The sequence below is a fragment of the Amblyomma maculatum genome, chromosome 6 (genome assembly GCF_055883805.1).
Source record: "Amblyomma maculatum isolate TAMU_Amacu chromosome 6, ASM5588380v1, whole genome shotgun sequence".
NCBI classification, from domain to species: domain Eukaryota; kingdom Metazoa; phylum Arthropoda; class Arachnida; order Ixodida; family Ixodidae; genus Amblyomma; species Amblyomma maculatum.
The window spans coordinates 150,863,155-150,880,934 of NC_139349.1; the positions used below are offsets into that span (position 1 = coordinate 150,863,155).

Consider the following 17,780-nt stretch of genomic DNA (forward strand, 5'->3'; position numbering starts at 1 on the left):
CACTTGACCAATATTTAAAAACCACACCACAATTGAAGTGTCGCCATGAACCTGCCCCAGTACGTCTGCTCCTTATGGAAGCCCTAATGAAACACACATGCTCTCACTAAACAACTGCAGTGTCAACATACATCATGCACATGTCTGCTTAGACATCATATGAAGTATGTGTGGGAGTTTCCTTGCAGAACTTGGGCACTAGTCTCACTGATGAGTGCAATGACTCTACATTTGCCAGCACGCAAATCATGCCTACTCACATGGCAGTGGGGGCTGCAGTTTCAACAATGATTTCTAAAGAAGTGCACTCTTCTTATAATGGACCAGCATGACATCTGCAGCTCTTTTAAAGTTGAATGGAATGATACAGAGGGTGCCATGCTGCACTGCTTAAACAAACGGCTAAATGGAGCACCGTGAAACACTTCATGCAGAGGACGCAAATCACATAGACCTTACATGCCTACAATGCAGCTACTTACGAGATGTTGTGACAACTGCCACTTGGCACATTTGCCATCTGTATCCAGGAAAGGCAGACGGATCTGCTTGTTCTTTCGCAAGCCTGGTAATCTCAGAGTTCCTTGTTACTGGCCAATGACATTCTGTCCAATCTGGACTGAGCCACACAACTGGAACGACAGCAACACTGTCGTCCTCAGTAGGAAACTTTACAACCGCAAATGGTTTTGCCATTTCTGGACAGGAAAAATAAATGGAGAGAACGAAAGGTAAAAAAACAATTTTCACTAGTGCACACACCATGTATAGGTCAAGTTTATCCAAACAAATTCTACCACACAGTATCACCAATATGGTCGCAACATAAGTATCCATCAAGCAATGAATATAAGGCATGCAGGTTGCGACTAAATGCGCTTGATAAAAAAATTTGAAACATTGAATGGATCAACAGAGACAGTACAAGAAAGGGGCAGTCGTGTGATTAGTGGGGGAAAGACAATGGTGGGAGGAAATTATGAAACGACCGGCTGATTAGGCTGATTCAAGGAAAGGGCAGAAAGGAGTTTATAAGCTTAGTCGCGTAAGCTGCCGCCCGATACAATGAGCAAGGCAAGTAGAATTCATCTGTCCATCCACGTTTTAGGCAGACGGGCGCGCTGCCGATTGCTCACCGCCTGTACTGACACGAGAAAAATTATAGCGAAAATTAACAAAGCCTTGCCAGTTGCCGCGTCCGCCTCTTGTGGGCAACGTCGTTTAGAACAAAGAACCCACACGAGGCATGCACATCTTTGATATTTGCAACAGGAAATGTATATGTGTATATAACACCAATAAAATGCAGGCGATAAACGGAGAGAGCAGATACTTACGTAGGGCTTCCGAGTCTGAGGAGATGCCAAGAGAGCGATAACCACAGCCACAACGAAGTAGCGTGCACAGTTCGCGCGTTCGTGTAGCCAACGCGTCCTCTCGGAGTATATATATGATGAGATTCTCGTTGAGGGGGGAAGAGAAGGGGGGGATTACACGGCCCTATAACTGTCTCCTGTACTTGCAGGGATACACCGCAACGGGGCCGAGTAAAGGGGAGGGGGGAATGAAAGAGGGGAGAGGAAGGGGGAGCGAAAGCGTTGTCACTGGTAGTCGATGTCGAAGACCCCTGGAGAAAAAATGGCAAACATGGAAAGGTAAACACTCGTACAACAATGATTGGTGGATTTTGAAGCGGGGACGTGCCGCGCAAAGGGGGAAGCCTTCATGACATATGGGGAGATAATTGTGAGGTTTAAAGAGAGGGGAAAAGAAGAAAAAAAAAAGAAAATCTGATAGGGAGATTTGGAATGTCATAGAGGCTTATAGCGAGCAATTGGATGCGCGCGGGGGGAGGAGTTGGGCCTTGCAGAAGGGGCAAAGAGCCTTGTGGGATAATATAGGAGGAGATAAGATACTAATAAAGGGGAAAAAAGGAGAAAAAAAAAAGGTAGTCTGAGGGGATTATTTGAAATGCAAGAGATAGGCTGGGAAGGAAGGGCCTTTGCAGAAGGTGCATGGGACCTTATGGAATATATAAAGGAAGAATTGATGATACTAAACACAAAAAAAAGAAGAAGAGGGGAGAAAAAAAAGTAGTCTGAGGGCATTATTTGAAATGCAAGAGATAGGCTAGGAAGGAAGGGCCTTTGCAGAAGGTGCATGGGACCTTATGGAATATATAACGGAAGAATTGATGATAATAAACACACAGAAAAAAAAAATAAGAAGAAGAGGGAAAAAAAAGGATTCTGTGCGCATTATATGAATTGCTACAGATAAAAGTTAGACGCGTAGAGACTACGCGGTTTGCGGGCAGTTGGTTGCGTGCAGGAGTGAGAGAAGGTCCTTGCGCAAAAAGGGCCTTATAGGACTTAAAAAAAAACAAAAAGAACACACACACACACACACACACACACACACACACACACACACACACACACACACACACACACACACACACAAAATGGAACTGATGTTATGCGGGGAATGGCGCGGGAGTGCACACTGAATTGGTGCGAGTTGCTGGCAGTAATTTGCGCACTAGGGGAAGATGGAAAGTGTTCACAGTTTTGCACTTAGTCCACTGTCCCGTAGGAATAACAGGAGCACTTTGAGGGCACTTTGCACTCTGTGGGGAGGGCCAGACGGGTGAAGGATCTCACATGTGTTAGCACAGGGAAGTCCAAGATTTCGGTAACCTTCCCGTAGGAGGTGTCGCGGTTGCGAGTACGCAGGGCACATACACAAAACGTGTTCGAGTGTTTCTGCGTCACCGCACGACGCACACAGGGGAGACATTCCTCGTAGTCGGCTAGCGCGCACACCGGTCCATACACATCCGATGCAGAAGCGCAACAGCAGAACATAGTCTCTCCGGGCGAAGAGGCGAGTATTAACTGCACGGAAGGGGTGGCCGCTGGCGATGCGAGGGTCAGGGTGGTGGGAAATGGTGTGTCGCGCGATTGCAAGACGAGCACAGTCATATGTGGTGTTGTCCGCGCACATGGGAACGGACGGGTGGTGGGCTGATCGAGCGAGCTCATCAGCAAGTTCGTTGCCCCCTATCCCACAGTGCGATGGGATCCATTGTAGGACTATGTCGCAGCCGGATTCGGCGAGGCGTTGGAAGTTGCGTGCGCATACTTGCAGTAGGCGAGGTCCTTTGCTAGGCTGCGCAAGGGCCTGAAGCGCTGCCCTCGAATCGGTGAGAATGGCAGCATTTTTAATTTCAGGGCTTTCCAGGAGAAGAGTGGCTGCCAGATTGAGTGCAGCTATCTCAGCTGTTTGTGAGGAGGAAGGGAAGTGTAGCCTGCCTAATTTAGAGGTGTCCAAGTCGGGAATCACACATGCGGCAGCTGCGGATTTTTCTTGCTGACGGACTGACCCATCAGTAAAGATGAGAGTCCGGTGACGAAAATCCGTGTGAATTTTGGATGCGGTCTCTTGCTGAAGGGCGCATACGGGCGTTTCGTTTGCTCTTCACCCTGGGAGACCCTGATAGATGCGGGGCGGACAGATTTCATGTGGGGGTTGTGGAGCAGCAAGGGGCGGTGGAGGGGGGCCCAGTATCTCACGGAAGAGGCACATGACACGACCGATGCGTGTGTTGGGTTTGGCTGAAATTCTGCGAAGAAGTTCAGAGCCAATATCTTGTGCTCGGTGAAGCCGCTCGATGTAGTTGAGGGCAGTTTTGTGTGCTCTTAGTGAGAGGGGGATGGTGCGGGTTTCTCCATAGGTCGCTGCCACCTGAGATCCGGTATGGCGTTCCAATGGCATGTGTCTAGCCTTTTCCATTGGAGTGGGCTGAGGCTGAGCAGGGGAAGGGCATACAATGCTCTGGCTGAGGCGATCGCTATTCTTGCACAGAGCGGGGGAGAGGCTCCTTCGCCTTTGGCAAGGAGACGAAGCGCTAGATTACCTATGCGCTTGGTGTCTGCACACACTTTATCCACCGCAGGGCGCCAGGTGATGCGGGCATCAATTTTGAGACCGAGGTAAACAACCGTTGTGCGCCAAGGCAGGGGGGTTCCGTCCAGGCGAAGAGGGCGTGTTTTGTTGCGGGCTGCAGCACCACGGGGATGGTAGAGCAGGGCTTCAGTTTTTTCGGCCGACACTGCGAGGCCGACACTGCGGATAAACGCGGTGACAGCATCGAGCGCACGCTGAAGGTCGCGAAGCGATGAGGCGTTGCTGTTTGTTGATGAGGCGAACAGGGCAACGTCGTCCGCATACACACACACGCGCACAAACTCGCGCACAGCACGGGGGAGACACAAGGGTAGTTGGGCCAGCACGATGTTGAATAGGAAAGGGCTGAGCACACTTCCCTGAGGGACACCACATGGCACTGGACGGGGGGCACTACAGGTGTTGCCCACCTTCACGGAGAGTGTTCGCTCGCAGAGGAACGCACTGACAAAGTTTAGGAGGCGGCCGGTCGCACCAATGTTTTTTAGCGCGTCGATCACTGCCCAGTGAGGAAGAGAATCGAAGGCGCTTCTGATGTCGAGCAGGATGAGGTATCCCACTTGGCTGGTGTTGCGGGCGTGTTCAAGGGTGCTGACAACATCCGTAATGCAGTCAGCAGTTGCTCTGCTGAGGCGCCAAGGACCCGCTTTCCGTAGCAAGCCACAGTCTGTGGAGTGACATATGCTCCATGATTTTCCCCGCAGATGATGTGAGGGAAATGGGGCGATATGAAGAAAGGGAGCGCTGAGGCTTGCCTCTCTTTAAAATGGGCACTATGATGGCGCAACGCCAGCTCTCCGCAACCAGACCGGTTTCAAAGATGTCATTGTATGTTCGTAGAAGGAGGGCTTGCTGCTCATCGTTTAGGTTGCGCAACACTTGGTACGTGATACCGTCTCCTCCAGGGGCCGATTTGCGCTTTCGAGAGAGGAGCGACAACAGGAGCTCATGGGGGGTGAAGGGAGAATCGCACAAGGCACGATTTTGCTCGGATTGTTGGAGAGCAGGGCGAGTAGCAGTGTGGCTTGCTGGGAGAGCAGGAGGGGCAGCAGGTGCGAAGCGCTCAGCAAGCTGCTCAACCAACTGTTCTGTTGAGATGCCCAGGTGTATGGCCACCGCGAGGACAGGGCAGGTAGGGAGGCGTGGCCACAAAAGTGCGCGCGCAATGAGCCATGCCCGCGCTTGATTGCGGGGTTTGTCCAGGGTGGTACACAGACTAGCCCAGCTTTGCCTGCGACGGCGTTTAGCGTGTCGCCGGCAGACAGCATCTATTCTGTTGTAAACTGTCCATCTTTGTCCGTGAGCGAATAGCGCGTCTCTGGGCGAGTCTCCGAGAGGCCCGAAGATTGAGCAGCTTTATGTCAGGAACGGGAGCGCCGATGGGTACAGTGCAAACAGTTGATTGTTTAGCACACTCAGCGATATGCTGGAGAAAGCTGACTCCCTCTGGGGGCTCGGAGCAGAGTTCACGGAATTTTGCCCACCTGACAACGGGGTAATTGCGGGTGCGCGGGCGAGAGCGCGACGGGCAGATTGAGATTGGAAAGTGATCTGACCCGTGTGTGTCAGGTGCGCGTCGCCACTCATAGTCAGGCGCACATGACTGTGAGGCGAAGGCTACATCAATAGCCGTTAGTGCGCCACTGGAGTTGGCAAAGGTGGGGAGGCCTTAATTAATGCAGAGAAGTCCGGCGGATAAGGAGACAGTGAGGAGATCTTTTCCGCGGCGGTCACAGCGCTGTGAGCCCCACACTGTGTGATGCGCGTTAAAGTCTCCGCACACAATCACATCACGTGCGAGGCGTCGGAGCAATGGGGTTAGAGATGAAGGGTCCCAGGCGACAGATGGGCGCACATAAACGTTGACTACAGAAGTGTCAGTGCCGCGGATGCGGATGGTAGCGGCTACACACTCAAAAGCAGCATTCACCATATCACTTGTGTCATGGATTACATGAGCGGTGTCAGCGCGGACATAAAGCACAGCACGAGGGCGGCCAGGAGGGTGTGTCGTGTTACGACAAGGGTGTTCTATACATGCACTGGCACCACAGTCCGAGGGGCTGCTATACCCAATGAAGTCAGGTAGGCGGATGTCCTCAGCATAGGCATATGCTTCTTGGAAGGCTAGGACATCGAAAGGGTGGTTTGGGAGATGTTCTGCCAGTTCAGCTTGGCGGCGGCGCAGGGAATTGCAATTCCATTCCAAAATACGCGGCCGAAGCACCGGGAAGCGATTATCCATGATTGGTTATGGCATGTTGAGCAGCAAGCGCCGCAGCAACAGAGCTGACGCGCTGGAGAATCGGGTGGGAGATGCTCCATGAGTGCCTGTACAGCCGTGGACAGGGCGGTGATGACTGCATCGCGAGTCTGGGCGAGAGGTCAGTGTTCGGCTGCGGGTAGCTGCACTATACGAGCGAGCTGAACGGTCGTTTTGAGTTTGGTTGCGCTCTGAGGCGGAAGGATCTGATGCGGTGCTGAAGGGGGGGGGGGGGGCTCGCTGGTGTTATTCTTCTGTCGAATTTGCGACAGCGCGGCACGGCGAGTTAGGGGTTGTTGTGAGGCGCGCAGAGTAGTTGCAACCTGACGCTCTTCCTGCCAGCGAGGACAACGGGGCTCGGTGGCTGCGTGTTGTCCCCCACAGTTGATACAGCGAGCTCTCTCTGCGTCGCAGGATTGCGTGTCATGCGATGCCCCACAGCGCAAACAGCGTCCATCACGCGTGCAGGCGGCGGTGGCGTGGCCAAGGGTGCCGCACCTAAGGCATTGTACAGGGCGTGGCCTGCATGGGCGGACTGGTCAGCGGAGTTTGAAGAGAGCGACCTCATCGGGAGGGGCGAGACCAGCGAACCTGATGAGGACTGTTTTCCCTCTTCTAGAGCAGCCTAGGACGGGAGCTCGACTTTCAATCCCCGCGGCGATCTCGTCATCGGTGAAGTCGCCCGAAACTCCGAAGAGGAGGCCAGCGCAGGAATTTGTGTTCGCCTCTTTAGCTCTGACTGCGACGCCGCAGATGGCCTCGATAGCGAGCAGGGGAGCGAGATCGGCATTCGGGCACAGATCAACGGCTACCACATTGCGTCTGTGGTTAACACGGACGGCTTTAACATCCTTATGTTTACAGAGCTCAGCAGCAATTTTGTCTCCAGGGTGGGCAAGAAAATTGTTCTTTTTGCCTACTGGGCGATACAAGACAGTGTCACAGGCATGCTTTGGTTCAGGCATAAGTGATTGGGAAAAGCGAGCTGCAGGGCCCACCTTTGTTGTTGCTGCCGCGGACCGTGTGTTGTCGTTTCGGCTAGCAGACGACGCAGAGCCGCGAGGGGGATCTCCCTGGGGGGAGAGAGGCCGAAAGCGAGGGCGGCGGCGCTTGGGCTGCGAGGGCTGCCTGCCGGTGTGCTGCTGCCGGTGAGCTGACGCGCCGCTGGTGCCGACATCTTTCGGTTGTGGAAGGAGGTGTGCTCGCTCGGCGGGTGGCGATAGTACTGGTCACTGTAGCGATAGGGAGCGGCGCCGAGCGCTTGCGCTGGTCTGGGTCCCTGGACGGGCATCAACAGCAGGGCTGTGGGCAGCTGAGGATTGCCTTTGTGCAGAAGACCAGTCTGTCCGGTCCAGGCAGCTCTCCTCTGTGAAGGCATCCTGTACATCTGAGAGGGTGTCCAAGGCCTCAGATGGGGGGGCCTCTCGGAGCTGTGTATCCATCGCTCGAAAGCGGGAGGTCAGTGCCCTCAGCGCGGGCAGTTTGGAGTTGCGCCACTTCGGCCACATCACCAGTCGCCAGGGGTGGGACATGTGCGCCTTCCTCAGCGCCGGCTGTTTGAAGTTGCGCCACCACGCCGGCTACATCCCCAGTCGCCAGGTGTGGGTCATGCGCGCCCTCCTCAGCGCGAGCAGTTTGAAGCTGCGCCACGTGGGCTACATCGCCGGCGCCCTCCTCGGCGCGGGAAGCCTGAAGCTGCGCCGCGCCGGCTGCTTCGCCAGTCGCCAGGGGTGGGTCAGGTGCGTCCTCCTCAGCGCAGGCAGCCTGAAGCTGCGCTGCGTCGGCCGCCTCGCCGTTCGCGAGGGATGGGTCATGTGCGTCCGCTTCAGCTGCGGAATCGTGGGCTGCTGTAATCAGTGTTGCACCCAGGAGGCATCGAAGCGTCGGAGTGTTGGCGGCTCAGGGGTTCGCACAATGGTGTGCTCCTCCAGATCCTCGAGCAGGTCAGGACTTGAGGGGCGCTGCGGAGGGGTACGAAACCCCTGCCAGGGTGGAGACCGTTCGGTGGCATCCACAAACTTTTTCGCTTCTTCCTGGGCTTCCAGGATCTTAGAGGCCTCCTCACAGAGCTTGCGGAGCATGCGGGAGCAGTCATAACTGCCCGCACGACGGTGGCGGCCGAAGAGTCGGGCGCGGATGGCGGCAGGGTGAAGTTCGCCCTCCATGGTCACGTCTCATGAAGACGGTTTTTCTTCTTAGGACGGATTAAAAAATAAAAAAGAAAGCCCCATGGTGGGGCAGAAATTAGAGGGACTAGGATGGGAGAGGTGTGGAAGGGATAAGAAATAGCTAGAATGAATAATAATAATAATAACAGGAGCGATAGAAACACGGTGCTGACAGTCGAGTCTCCAGCGAAGCGAGAGGTCCTCTCGGAGTAGCGTGCTAGGGCACGGCCGGTCTCGAGGGAGAGAGCGCGCGCTAAAAGAGAAACGCGCTCTCCCTCGAGACCGGCCGTGGCTAGGGAGGGTGGAAAATCGGCGCCAAATATTTTCTCGCGTGCTCACGCGGCCCCCTGGTGGGAGCTTCGTTCTTCAAAGTGATGACGACGCGCTATTTGAAGAACGGCAGATCTCACAAGCGCAGACACGAAGCGAAATAGGAAAAGAGTGCCTGATAAAAAAAGTTGTGAATATTTATTTATTTTTTATTCAGTAAAAATTTCGAAAACACACAAGGCTAGGAGATTTGATAAAATCCTCAGAATCAATCCGATCGTACGGGGAAAGTAAGCGCAAAAAAAGACAAACACAAGAAAGGAGACAGGACAACGGGCTACTGTACAACTGTAGCGCGTTGATTGATTGATTGATGTAGAACTTGTTGCTGGGCTAGTTGGCTCATGATCGTACGAGGAAAGTAAGCGCAAAAAAAGAGACAAACACGAGAGAGGATACAGGACAACGCGCTACAGTTGTACAGTAGCCCATTGTCCTGTATCCTCTCTTATGTTTGTCTCTTTTTTTTTTTGCGCTTACTTTCCCCGTACGATCATGAACCAGCTAGCCCAGCAACAAGTTCTACATCAATCCAATCCAGTCCAATCCTTTGATTGATTGATTGATTGATTTGTAGGAAGGGAAAGGCGCAGTAACTGTCTCACTTGTTTTCTGTGGACACCTCAACCGCGCCGTAAGGGAAGGGAGGGAGGTGGGAGTGAAAGTCGGAAGAGAGAAAGAGGAGCCGTAGTGGAGGGCTACGGAACAATTTCCATTTTGGTATCTGGGAGTCTGGGACCATCGCCTTTGTCTCTTGTTTGTCTTTCTGGCATACTTTTTGGCACTTCGGAGCTGAACAGCCTCTTTCGCGCTCCACAATGAGCGATAAGTTTCGAAAGTATTATGTCGTCAAAAAACAGTTCAAGGAAGCCTTGGCAGAGCTCGGCATCGAGCGAGCACCAGCGGAATCTCCCGCTAGGCGTAGCAAGCGACCGAGAAGCGTCGAGATGAGCATCGACGACGGCGCTTGCACCAGTGACAGCGTGCGAAGTCCACCGCTACAAGTCAGCTTTGGCGCGGTTGGCTCCAATGACAGCGGACCAGTTTCGCCGCTGCAGGTCAGCGCCGACGGGGCTGGCCCCAGCAGCAGCGGATACAGGCCCCCACCGCTATCAGCAGATAGCTGGGAACACTCGCCCCTCCAAATAGTGGAGGCTGACCTGAGCAAGCCAGGGTATTCATCAGAGAGCAGCTCAGGCAGTGAGGACAGTTTTTTAGGTAACTCTCCCTCAGGCAAGGAGTACTCATTTCTCGGGAACGAGAAAGTGAGCCAGTCTCATGATGGGGACCACCTATCGATAGAACAGGAGCTTGCTGTTATAGCTCGCAGGCACAACATGACTCACGCATGCCTAAATGATGTTCTTGGTTTCTGCCGTCGACATGGGATTGCAGAGCTGCCAAAAGACGCCAGAACTGTCATGCAGACGCAGAGAAAAGCAAGTTTGCAGAATGATAATTCATTTGTGCACTTCGGCCTTGAAGAGTGCATTCAGCAGGCACTTCAGCATGGTCCAGTGCCTGAATGCATCAAGCTGCATGCAAACATAGACGGCCTTCCTCTGCACAAGAGCAAGCAGACTGCTCTTTGGCCAATACTATGCCGTATCACAAATGTGAAAGGGCTAGAACCATTTATGGTGAGCGCGTACTGTGGCACAGGAAACCCACCCTGCCTTGAGGACTTCCTTGCCCCTTTTGTAGAAGTCCGCAACCTCAGTGACAGAGGACTCGTTATAAAAGGGGTTTGTGTGAGTGTGAGCCTAACAGCAGTTATATGTGATGCTCCAGCAAGGAGTTTCGTCAAGGTGATAACTGGTCACACTGGGTACCATGGCTGCGAGCGGTGCATCCAAAAAGGCCACTACGTAGAAAACAGGCTCACATTCCCTGACCTGAACGCAGAAAAACGTACTGACACATCATTTCGGGCCCAAGAAGATCAACGGCACCATAATGGTATCTCACCATTTATATCCTTAGACATAGACATGGTGGGATCTTTTCCCACGGAGTATATGCACCTCGTATCCCTGGGGGTGATGCGACGACTTCTTCGAAGCTGGGTCTCCCCAGGATATGCCACAAGACTGGGCCGAGTTCAGCGAAGTGAGTTGAATGATCGGCTTCGAGAAGCAGCCACAGCCTTCCCGAGGTGCTTTCAGCGGAAACCCAGGGGAACTGAAGAACTTGACCAATGGAAAACTACGGAGTTCCGCACATTTCTGCTATACGTGGGACCTGTAGCACTCAAGCCCATTTTGGATGAAGCGCTTTACAAGCACTTCATGGTTTTACATGTTGCTGTCCGAGTACTTGCCTCTCCTGAGCACCATGTGACCATGAACGAGTTTGCCAAGGGTTTGTTGATATATTTTGTACATGAATTTGGAAAGCTCTACGGATCAAAACAGCTTGTATATAATGTGCACACCCTTTCCCATTTGGCAGAGCAGTGCCTACAGCATGGCACTCTTGACGAGTTCAGTGCCTTTCCCTTTGAGAACTACCTCGGAAAGGTAAAAAAAATGCTTCGATCAACAAACAGACCACTCGCACAGCTTAGCAGAAGGATGTCTGAGGTGCGGCACTGTGCTCACATCTCTGCCAAACAAGTGCAACAGGATGTGAAAGTCGGCGACTGTTTTCTTGTTGACAACCTCCCTGTCGTTGTCATTGAAGTGAGTGAAGAAAGGGTAAAAACTAGTCCCTTGCTCAAATCCAGGAATTTTTTCAAAATTCTAATAGAATCTTCAAGGCTAGGCATTCGGCGCTGTGGTATTGTTGGCTCTGAAACTAAGTTATGGCCTCTCACATACTTCAAGGACAAGGTCCAGTGCCTGAAGCTGGGATACAAGCAGGGTCATGTGGTTCTACCATTTCTGCACCTTTGCTGAAAAATTAATACTGAATACCTACGAAGTGTTTCTCAGTGGGACAGTAACAACTGACCGTGACGCCCAGAATCTTCTCTCTTTGGAGCCTTACGATTCTACTTGGGACTTTCTGATATTCGAGCTGCCTCACCTCATCTGTCCCCTCAGGAACCTGTATGAAGGGCAAGAGGCCACAGTCAGAACTGGGCATGGTCTTACTGATTGGTTTCCAATCGAGAAAGGAGTGAGGCAAGGCTGCATACTGTCGCCCTGCCTATTTAACCTATATGCAGAGTGCATCATGAGGAAGGCCGGTCTGGACGAGTCTTCACCTGGAGTGAAGATTGCTGGAAAACGTATCAACAACCTTAGATATGCGGATGATACCACTTTAATGGCAGAAAGTGAAGTGGAACTCAAGAGACTTCTGATGCGCGTACAAGAAGAGAGTGAGAAGTTTGGGCTTAAACTGAACATTAAAAAGACAAAGATCATGGCATGGTTAGATGGCATCCTCGAGGCACTGCAGATGAAGTTATGTGATGTTAGGAAGATGGTGAAAGACCGGAAAGCGTGGCGTGACATGGTCCATAGGGTCACGAAGAGTCGGACACGACTGAACTGAACTGAGCCATCCCATTGCCAGTGGCATGACCAAACGATTCCATCGTTCGCTAAGGACATCCCTTAAAGCCCAGCTTGACTACCCTCTGGATTGCCTCCTCACTGGTTCTACTCAGCCTCCGTGCTGCATGCTCCGTGCGCTGTACTCTGGCAGAATTTACCTTTGGCTCACCCGTGCAGCTCCTTTCAGCTGAATTCTTTGAATCCACTCATCTGTCTAGAAGCCCCGACCATATGAATTACATGATGCAGCTCAATGAATTTTCCCACCATCTCTGAGTGCCACACCCTCTGCACGACTGTTCACACGTTCCATCTGAACTGCACTCGCCTCTTTGTTTGGCACGGCTCTGTCTGCAAGTTGCTTCAGTGCCCCTACAGTGGCTTAATTTTTAATTCTGTATACTCAAACGGAACAAAGTTCTCCATTATCGGCATTCATGGAAGCCCTGACAGCATTTCTGTCGACCACCTGAAGATGGCCTTTCCAGACGACGCCTCACTCACTGCCTCACTGCAATCTGCCTCTCCTCTCTACAGCATGACAACCGAGCATTGCTGCATTTAGGATCCTTACTCAAGAAAGTTTCATCTTTGAAGACAACAGCCCTTTTCAGGGCTACCCAATTATGCTGGCAGGGTCGCGAATGCACCCCGAAGGGCCACTTGTTCCTCTCTCACAAATGCTCTCAACTCAGTAGACATGAATGAAAGGCATCAACGATCAGCGAGGCCAAGAAAAATGTAGGGGATATGAAAATGCAGATTAGTATGCAGAGAGGTGTATTGCATGTAAGGCTATAGAAGCATGAAGGTGCGTTAAATTTTTATTAGATATCACAGTTTGATTAATGGGTATAACAACTAGGATTTTTTATGGTACACATTTGCATTATAGTCGCAAAATATAAGAAATATGACAATTAAGCATGCTAGGATAGCTAATATATTTTTCTTGGCATTGGCAGAGGTATGGAAGTACTTAATTGCTTGTGTTCTTTGTAATGATGAGTAGTACATTATCAAACATAAATTACTAACTCATACTTCCTAGCAACTTCTGCATTTATAGTAGTTGCTTTCTCATGCCAATTTCAGTTACATCAACCTGTTCCCCAGCTGAGAGTTCAGCATAGATCACTTGACTTATTGATTGGAATATAATTTCATAGTTAATTCAACACAATGCTAGGACCACTGTTCCTGAAGAGCTAATGATAGAGTCAGCAATTAGTGCACTTTGTACTTCTATGCGGCCTACACTGAAGTGATATAGCAAAGTTTGTCGTTGGGCTATGTTTAGTCCACTGTATGTAATAAATACTTAACTCGACTTAACTAGTGCATGGTGAAACCAAAACAGTGTGAGGAAAAAATCGCTCAAATTATTGTGCAGCCACTGGTGAAGTACTACTTTGTGATCAATGCTTGCTAGAGCATTACTTACTACAAAGAAGGCAAAACAAATTTGGTGTCAGCATTTCTACAAGGCATATTTCATTCGAATAAGTAGACTTTTTCAGCATTTCTTTCAGAAGTGCTGCAGCAGGGCACAAGAATAATAGCAATTTGAGCTTGCTAGTAGATTATGAAGTGTGGAAGTGCGAAGATGCAAGGACAACAGTGAAGAGGTGAACACCATGAGTATTAAATTCCAACAAAATATTTATAAATGCACACAATTTCTAGCAGGACATTTGTGCATGCAGAAGCCTCCATATTCGTTACTGCACTCGATTTGGAACTTAAAGGTCAAGAGTGATGCTGGAAAAGGGGGGAGGATGATTAGGTAATGGCAAAAAAGCACCTTTCTGGGTCACATATATGTCTGAGGGCAGGCATGCTATCAGTTGCTCTGAATGACATTTGCCACTGAATAACTTATGTTAGTGCATTCCTTGATGCTAGCATATCAGAGGGTGGCATTTGCAGCCTTTATAAGGGGGGAAGGAGATTCCAGTCATAGCCATTATCTAGGGAATTGTCATGCTCCCTTAATCTGTCGTTAGGCGGTGCCCCATCTGAGAGATTGAAACTTTACCACAGCTCAGACAGATTGCTTCCGTGTATACTAGTTGCTTTTTTTCAGTTTATCCTCAAATGTCGAAACCGGCGCATATACCTGCAGGGGGCTGAATAAAGAATGATTTGTTACATCATTATTCAGGACACCATTTAAAATGAAACATTCACCGTTTCATATATATGTCGTGGAACCGAATGTCATGATCAACTCAATGGCTATTCTTGTGCTGCTACATGCATTCAGTCATATGTCAATGTAATCGACGAAGCCCCGCGCGGTGACATCCGATCGACAGTTTGAATCTCAATTGTGTGCTGTACGTGATTTTGATATGCTGCTACTTGTTCAGCAAATGATAATATGTGTACTGGCTAAATATATGTAAGTGCTGCAACAATATAACACCATTCAACATGACATGCAAGTGCGAAATTTGCAGGGAATATGGATATGGCACTGATTTCATTGCCGTAAATAACTGCATGTTTACTATATATATCTGTGTCCCGCAAGGGCACCTTGTGTAAACTAGGTGTTGGTGCTTGGTGCCACCACGGACCCTGAGCCCCCATACCGAAGCTGTAATCCGTACCGTGGCGATAGGTTGAGAGGTGAAGGGAAGAAACCTTGAACGGTGGCGGTCGAGGCCGTGGTCAAGCCTCGGCCGATGGGCTCCTCGCCTGTCCACCAGGCGAGGGGCTCCGGGACCTTCCTCTGCGTATAAGGGTGAACCAGAGGCGACATATATTAGGACCCCTTAAAACAATCCATACTGCATGGAAAAACTACCTTTAAAAAAACCTGATCGACCCCCGAAGAGGAGTCGCACCGAAGTGACGCAAAAAATCAGTACACCAACTGAGAACTTTCCAAAGTTTCTTGTCTTGCACTCTGTAACCGAATCTCAACCAGTAAATGAACTGTCAGTCTTTCTGATTGCCAACTCTCTGAAGGCCATCATTGGGGCAAGCTACAAAGCGAAAAAACTAGGATCTGGTGACCTGCTAATAGAGGTATCAGACAAAAGTCAATCTGACAACCTTCTCATAACAAAAACGTTTGCTCACCTTGACGTTCAGGTATCACCCCACCGCAGTCTTAACAGCTGCCAGGGAGTTGTCTCTGAGCGAGACCTCCTAAACGAAACAGAATCAGATCTCCTTGAGGGCCTACAGAACCAAGGTGTAACAGCAGTACGAAGAATAACAATCAGGCGAAAGAACGAAGAAATAAAAACGAAACATATTGTTCTCACCTTCAACCAGAGCACACTTCCTGAATTTGTCAATGTGGAATTTATCCGATGCAAAGTTAGCCCGTACATACCAAGCCCCCGCAGGTGCTTCAAGTGTCAGCGGTACGGGCATGGTAGCCAGACATGTCGAGGACGCCTTACCTGTGCAAAATGCAGCGCGCATGACCATGCAACCGATAAATGCGGTGCAACTGACTACAAATGTGTGAACTGTGAGGGCACCCACCCTGCATACTCACGGTCCTGTGCAGCCTTTCAGGCTGAAAAAGAAGTAATCAATATACAGATAACTGAGAAGATAACATACGGAGAGGCCCGAAAAAAGCACAGAATGCTTTCCTCAGCTCCCTATGCTAACGCAGCCCGCAGAGGGGCCAGGCCGCGTCTAGTAACGGTGGGCACGCAGTGCAATGCTGCTGACGTGCTCCCACCACGGCTCCTCACTAAGCAGCCACCGGCTGCACCAATCTTTGCAATCCCGGAGGTCACTTTCCCCCAGACGTCCGGGACACCAAAGACATCTGAGAGGGACTTTGTTCCTCTTGAAAAACCTCCTGCCTTCATGCCTTCACCAGAGGCGATGGAGGTGAGCACGGACTCCGCAGCGTCAGCGGCGCCTAGGGAGTCCGCCAATGAGAGGCGGGGCCTGCTGGACCGTCTCAAATCAAAAAAACATACACCAGTTAAGCCCCCTGATAAGGGCGGCGAGTCCTAACCCTACTCTATATTCCTTCCACACCTACCAAAATGGCTACCGAGAGTATCATTTATTGGAACTGTCGAGGACTCCTAAAAAATCTGGACGACGTATATGAAATCCTCGCCGAACACCAACCAAACATAGTTTGTCTGCAAGAAACGCATCTGAAACCAACAGACACAAGTTTTCTCAAGCAGTATCGTATTTTCAGGAAAGATAGGCAAGGCAGTACTCACCCCTCCGGTGGCGTTGCTATTATAACACAAAAGTCAATCGCTTGTCGAAACATCTCGATTAACACAGACTTAGAGGCAGTGGCAAAACAAGCCTTAATATTCGGTAAAATAACAACGGTATGTTCGCTGTATATTCCGCCAGATCATAGGCTATGCAACAAAAATTTTGAAAAGCTGATTGACCAACTCCCAGAACCATGGCTGCTGGTCGGAGACTTTAATGCCCACCACCCATTATGGGGATGTACAAGAACAGACTTCCGAGGTGCACTAATTGAAAAGTTCTTGTTGTCCTCAGGATCATGTTTACTCAACTCAAAACAGCCAACATACTACAGCTCAGCCCATAATACGTACACAGCCATTGACTTAGCCATTGGCTCTCCGATGCTCTTGGCAGCTACAGAGTGGGTTGTTATTGACAATCTATATGGAAGCGACCATTTTCCCATCTCTGTGAAGTACACAGGCAATAAAAATGTAAATGCATCTAGTCCCAGGAAATTTAAAGAATATGTGGCCAACTGGGAGATGTTCAGGGAGCACTCAGCTCTGCCCTGTTCATCAGATACTGGCTTAGGCGTTGACGAATCTCAACTCTTGATCACGCTGCACATTATAGATGCTGCAGAAAAACACATTCCACAAACATCAAGTAAGCCACGAAACAAACGAAGGCCGTGGTGGAATGCAGAATGTAAAACTGCCCGTGAAACACAAAACAAGGCATGGTCGAAGTTACGCCGATACCCCACGGCTGAAAACCTAATAGAATTTAAGCGCGCAAAGGCAAATGGCAAACGTGTTCGACGCATCTCCAAGCGAGAAAGCTGGTCATCATTTCTTTCTTCTGTGAACTCTTACTCTGATTCTCACAAAGTATACAACAGAATAAGAGCACTCAAAGGAAATAACACTCTCCCAACACCCCTTGTCAGCACTAGTGGTGACTCTCTTGAACACCAAGCAGACACACTAGGGCAACACTTCGAATATGTATTCAGCTCAGCGCACTATACAGATTCTTTTTTGCGGCACAAGGTAACTGAGGAGAGGAAGCCTATATGTGATAAAAGACCGTGCACAGGAGGGTACAATAGCCCTTTCACCATGCAGGAGCTGAAGATTGCACTTGGCACATGTGGGAACACAGCACCAGGTCCTGACAGGGTCACATATGGAATGCTCAAACACCTGCATACGGGCACGCTTGAAACCCTACTTTGCCTGTATAATAAAATATGGGCCACAGGACGTTTTCCTAAAGCATGGAAGGAAGCGATCATTATCCCGATATTAAAACCCGGAAAAGAACCCACTCTTGCTGCCAGTT

General features: G+C 50.3%; 1 protein-coding gene across 1 annotated transcript; it reads left to right on the forward strand.

The window, feature by feature from the left end:
- The first annotated feature begins 9,647 nt into the window (after positions 1-9,647).
- On the forward strand, positions 9,648-11,627 carry LOC146187044 (uncharacterized). Its single transcript, XM_084608168.1, has one exon. It carries the CDS (start codon positions 9,678-9,680, stop codon positions 11,625-11,627), a length of 1,950 nt encoding a protein of 649 aa, XP_084464294.1. The 5' UTR covers positions 9,648-9,677.
- The last annotated feature ends 6,153 nt before the right edge of the window (positions 11,628-17,780 follow it).

What these genes read in the sequence shown, in the direction of transcription:
- LOC146187044 (XM_084608168.1), top strand. Translation starts at nt 9,678, where the DNA reads ATGAGCATCGACGACGGCGCTTGCACCAGTGACAGCGTGCGAAGTCCA.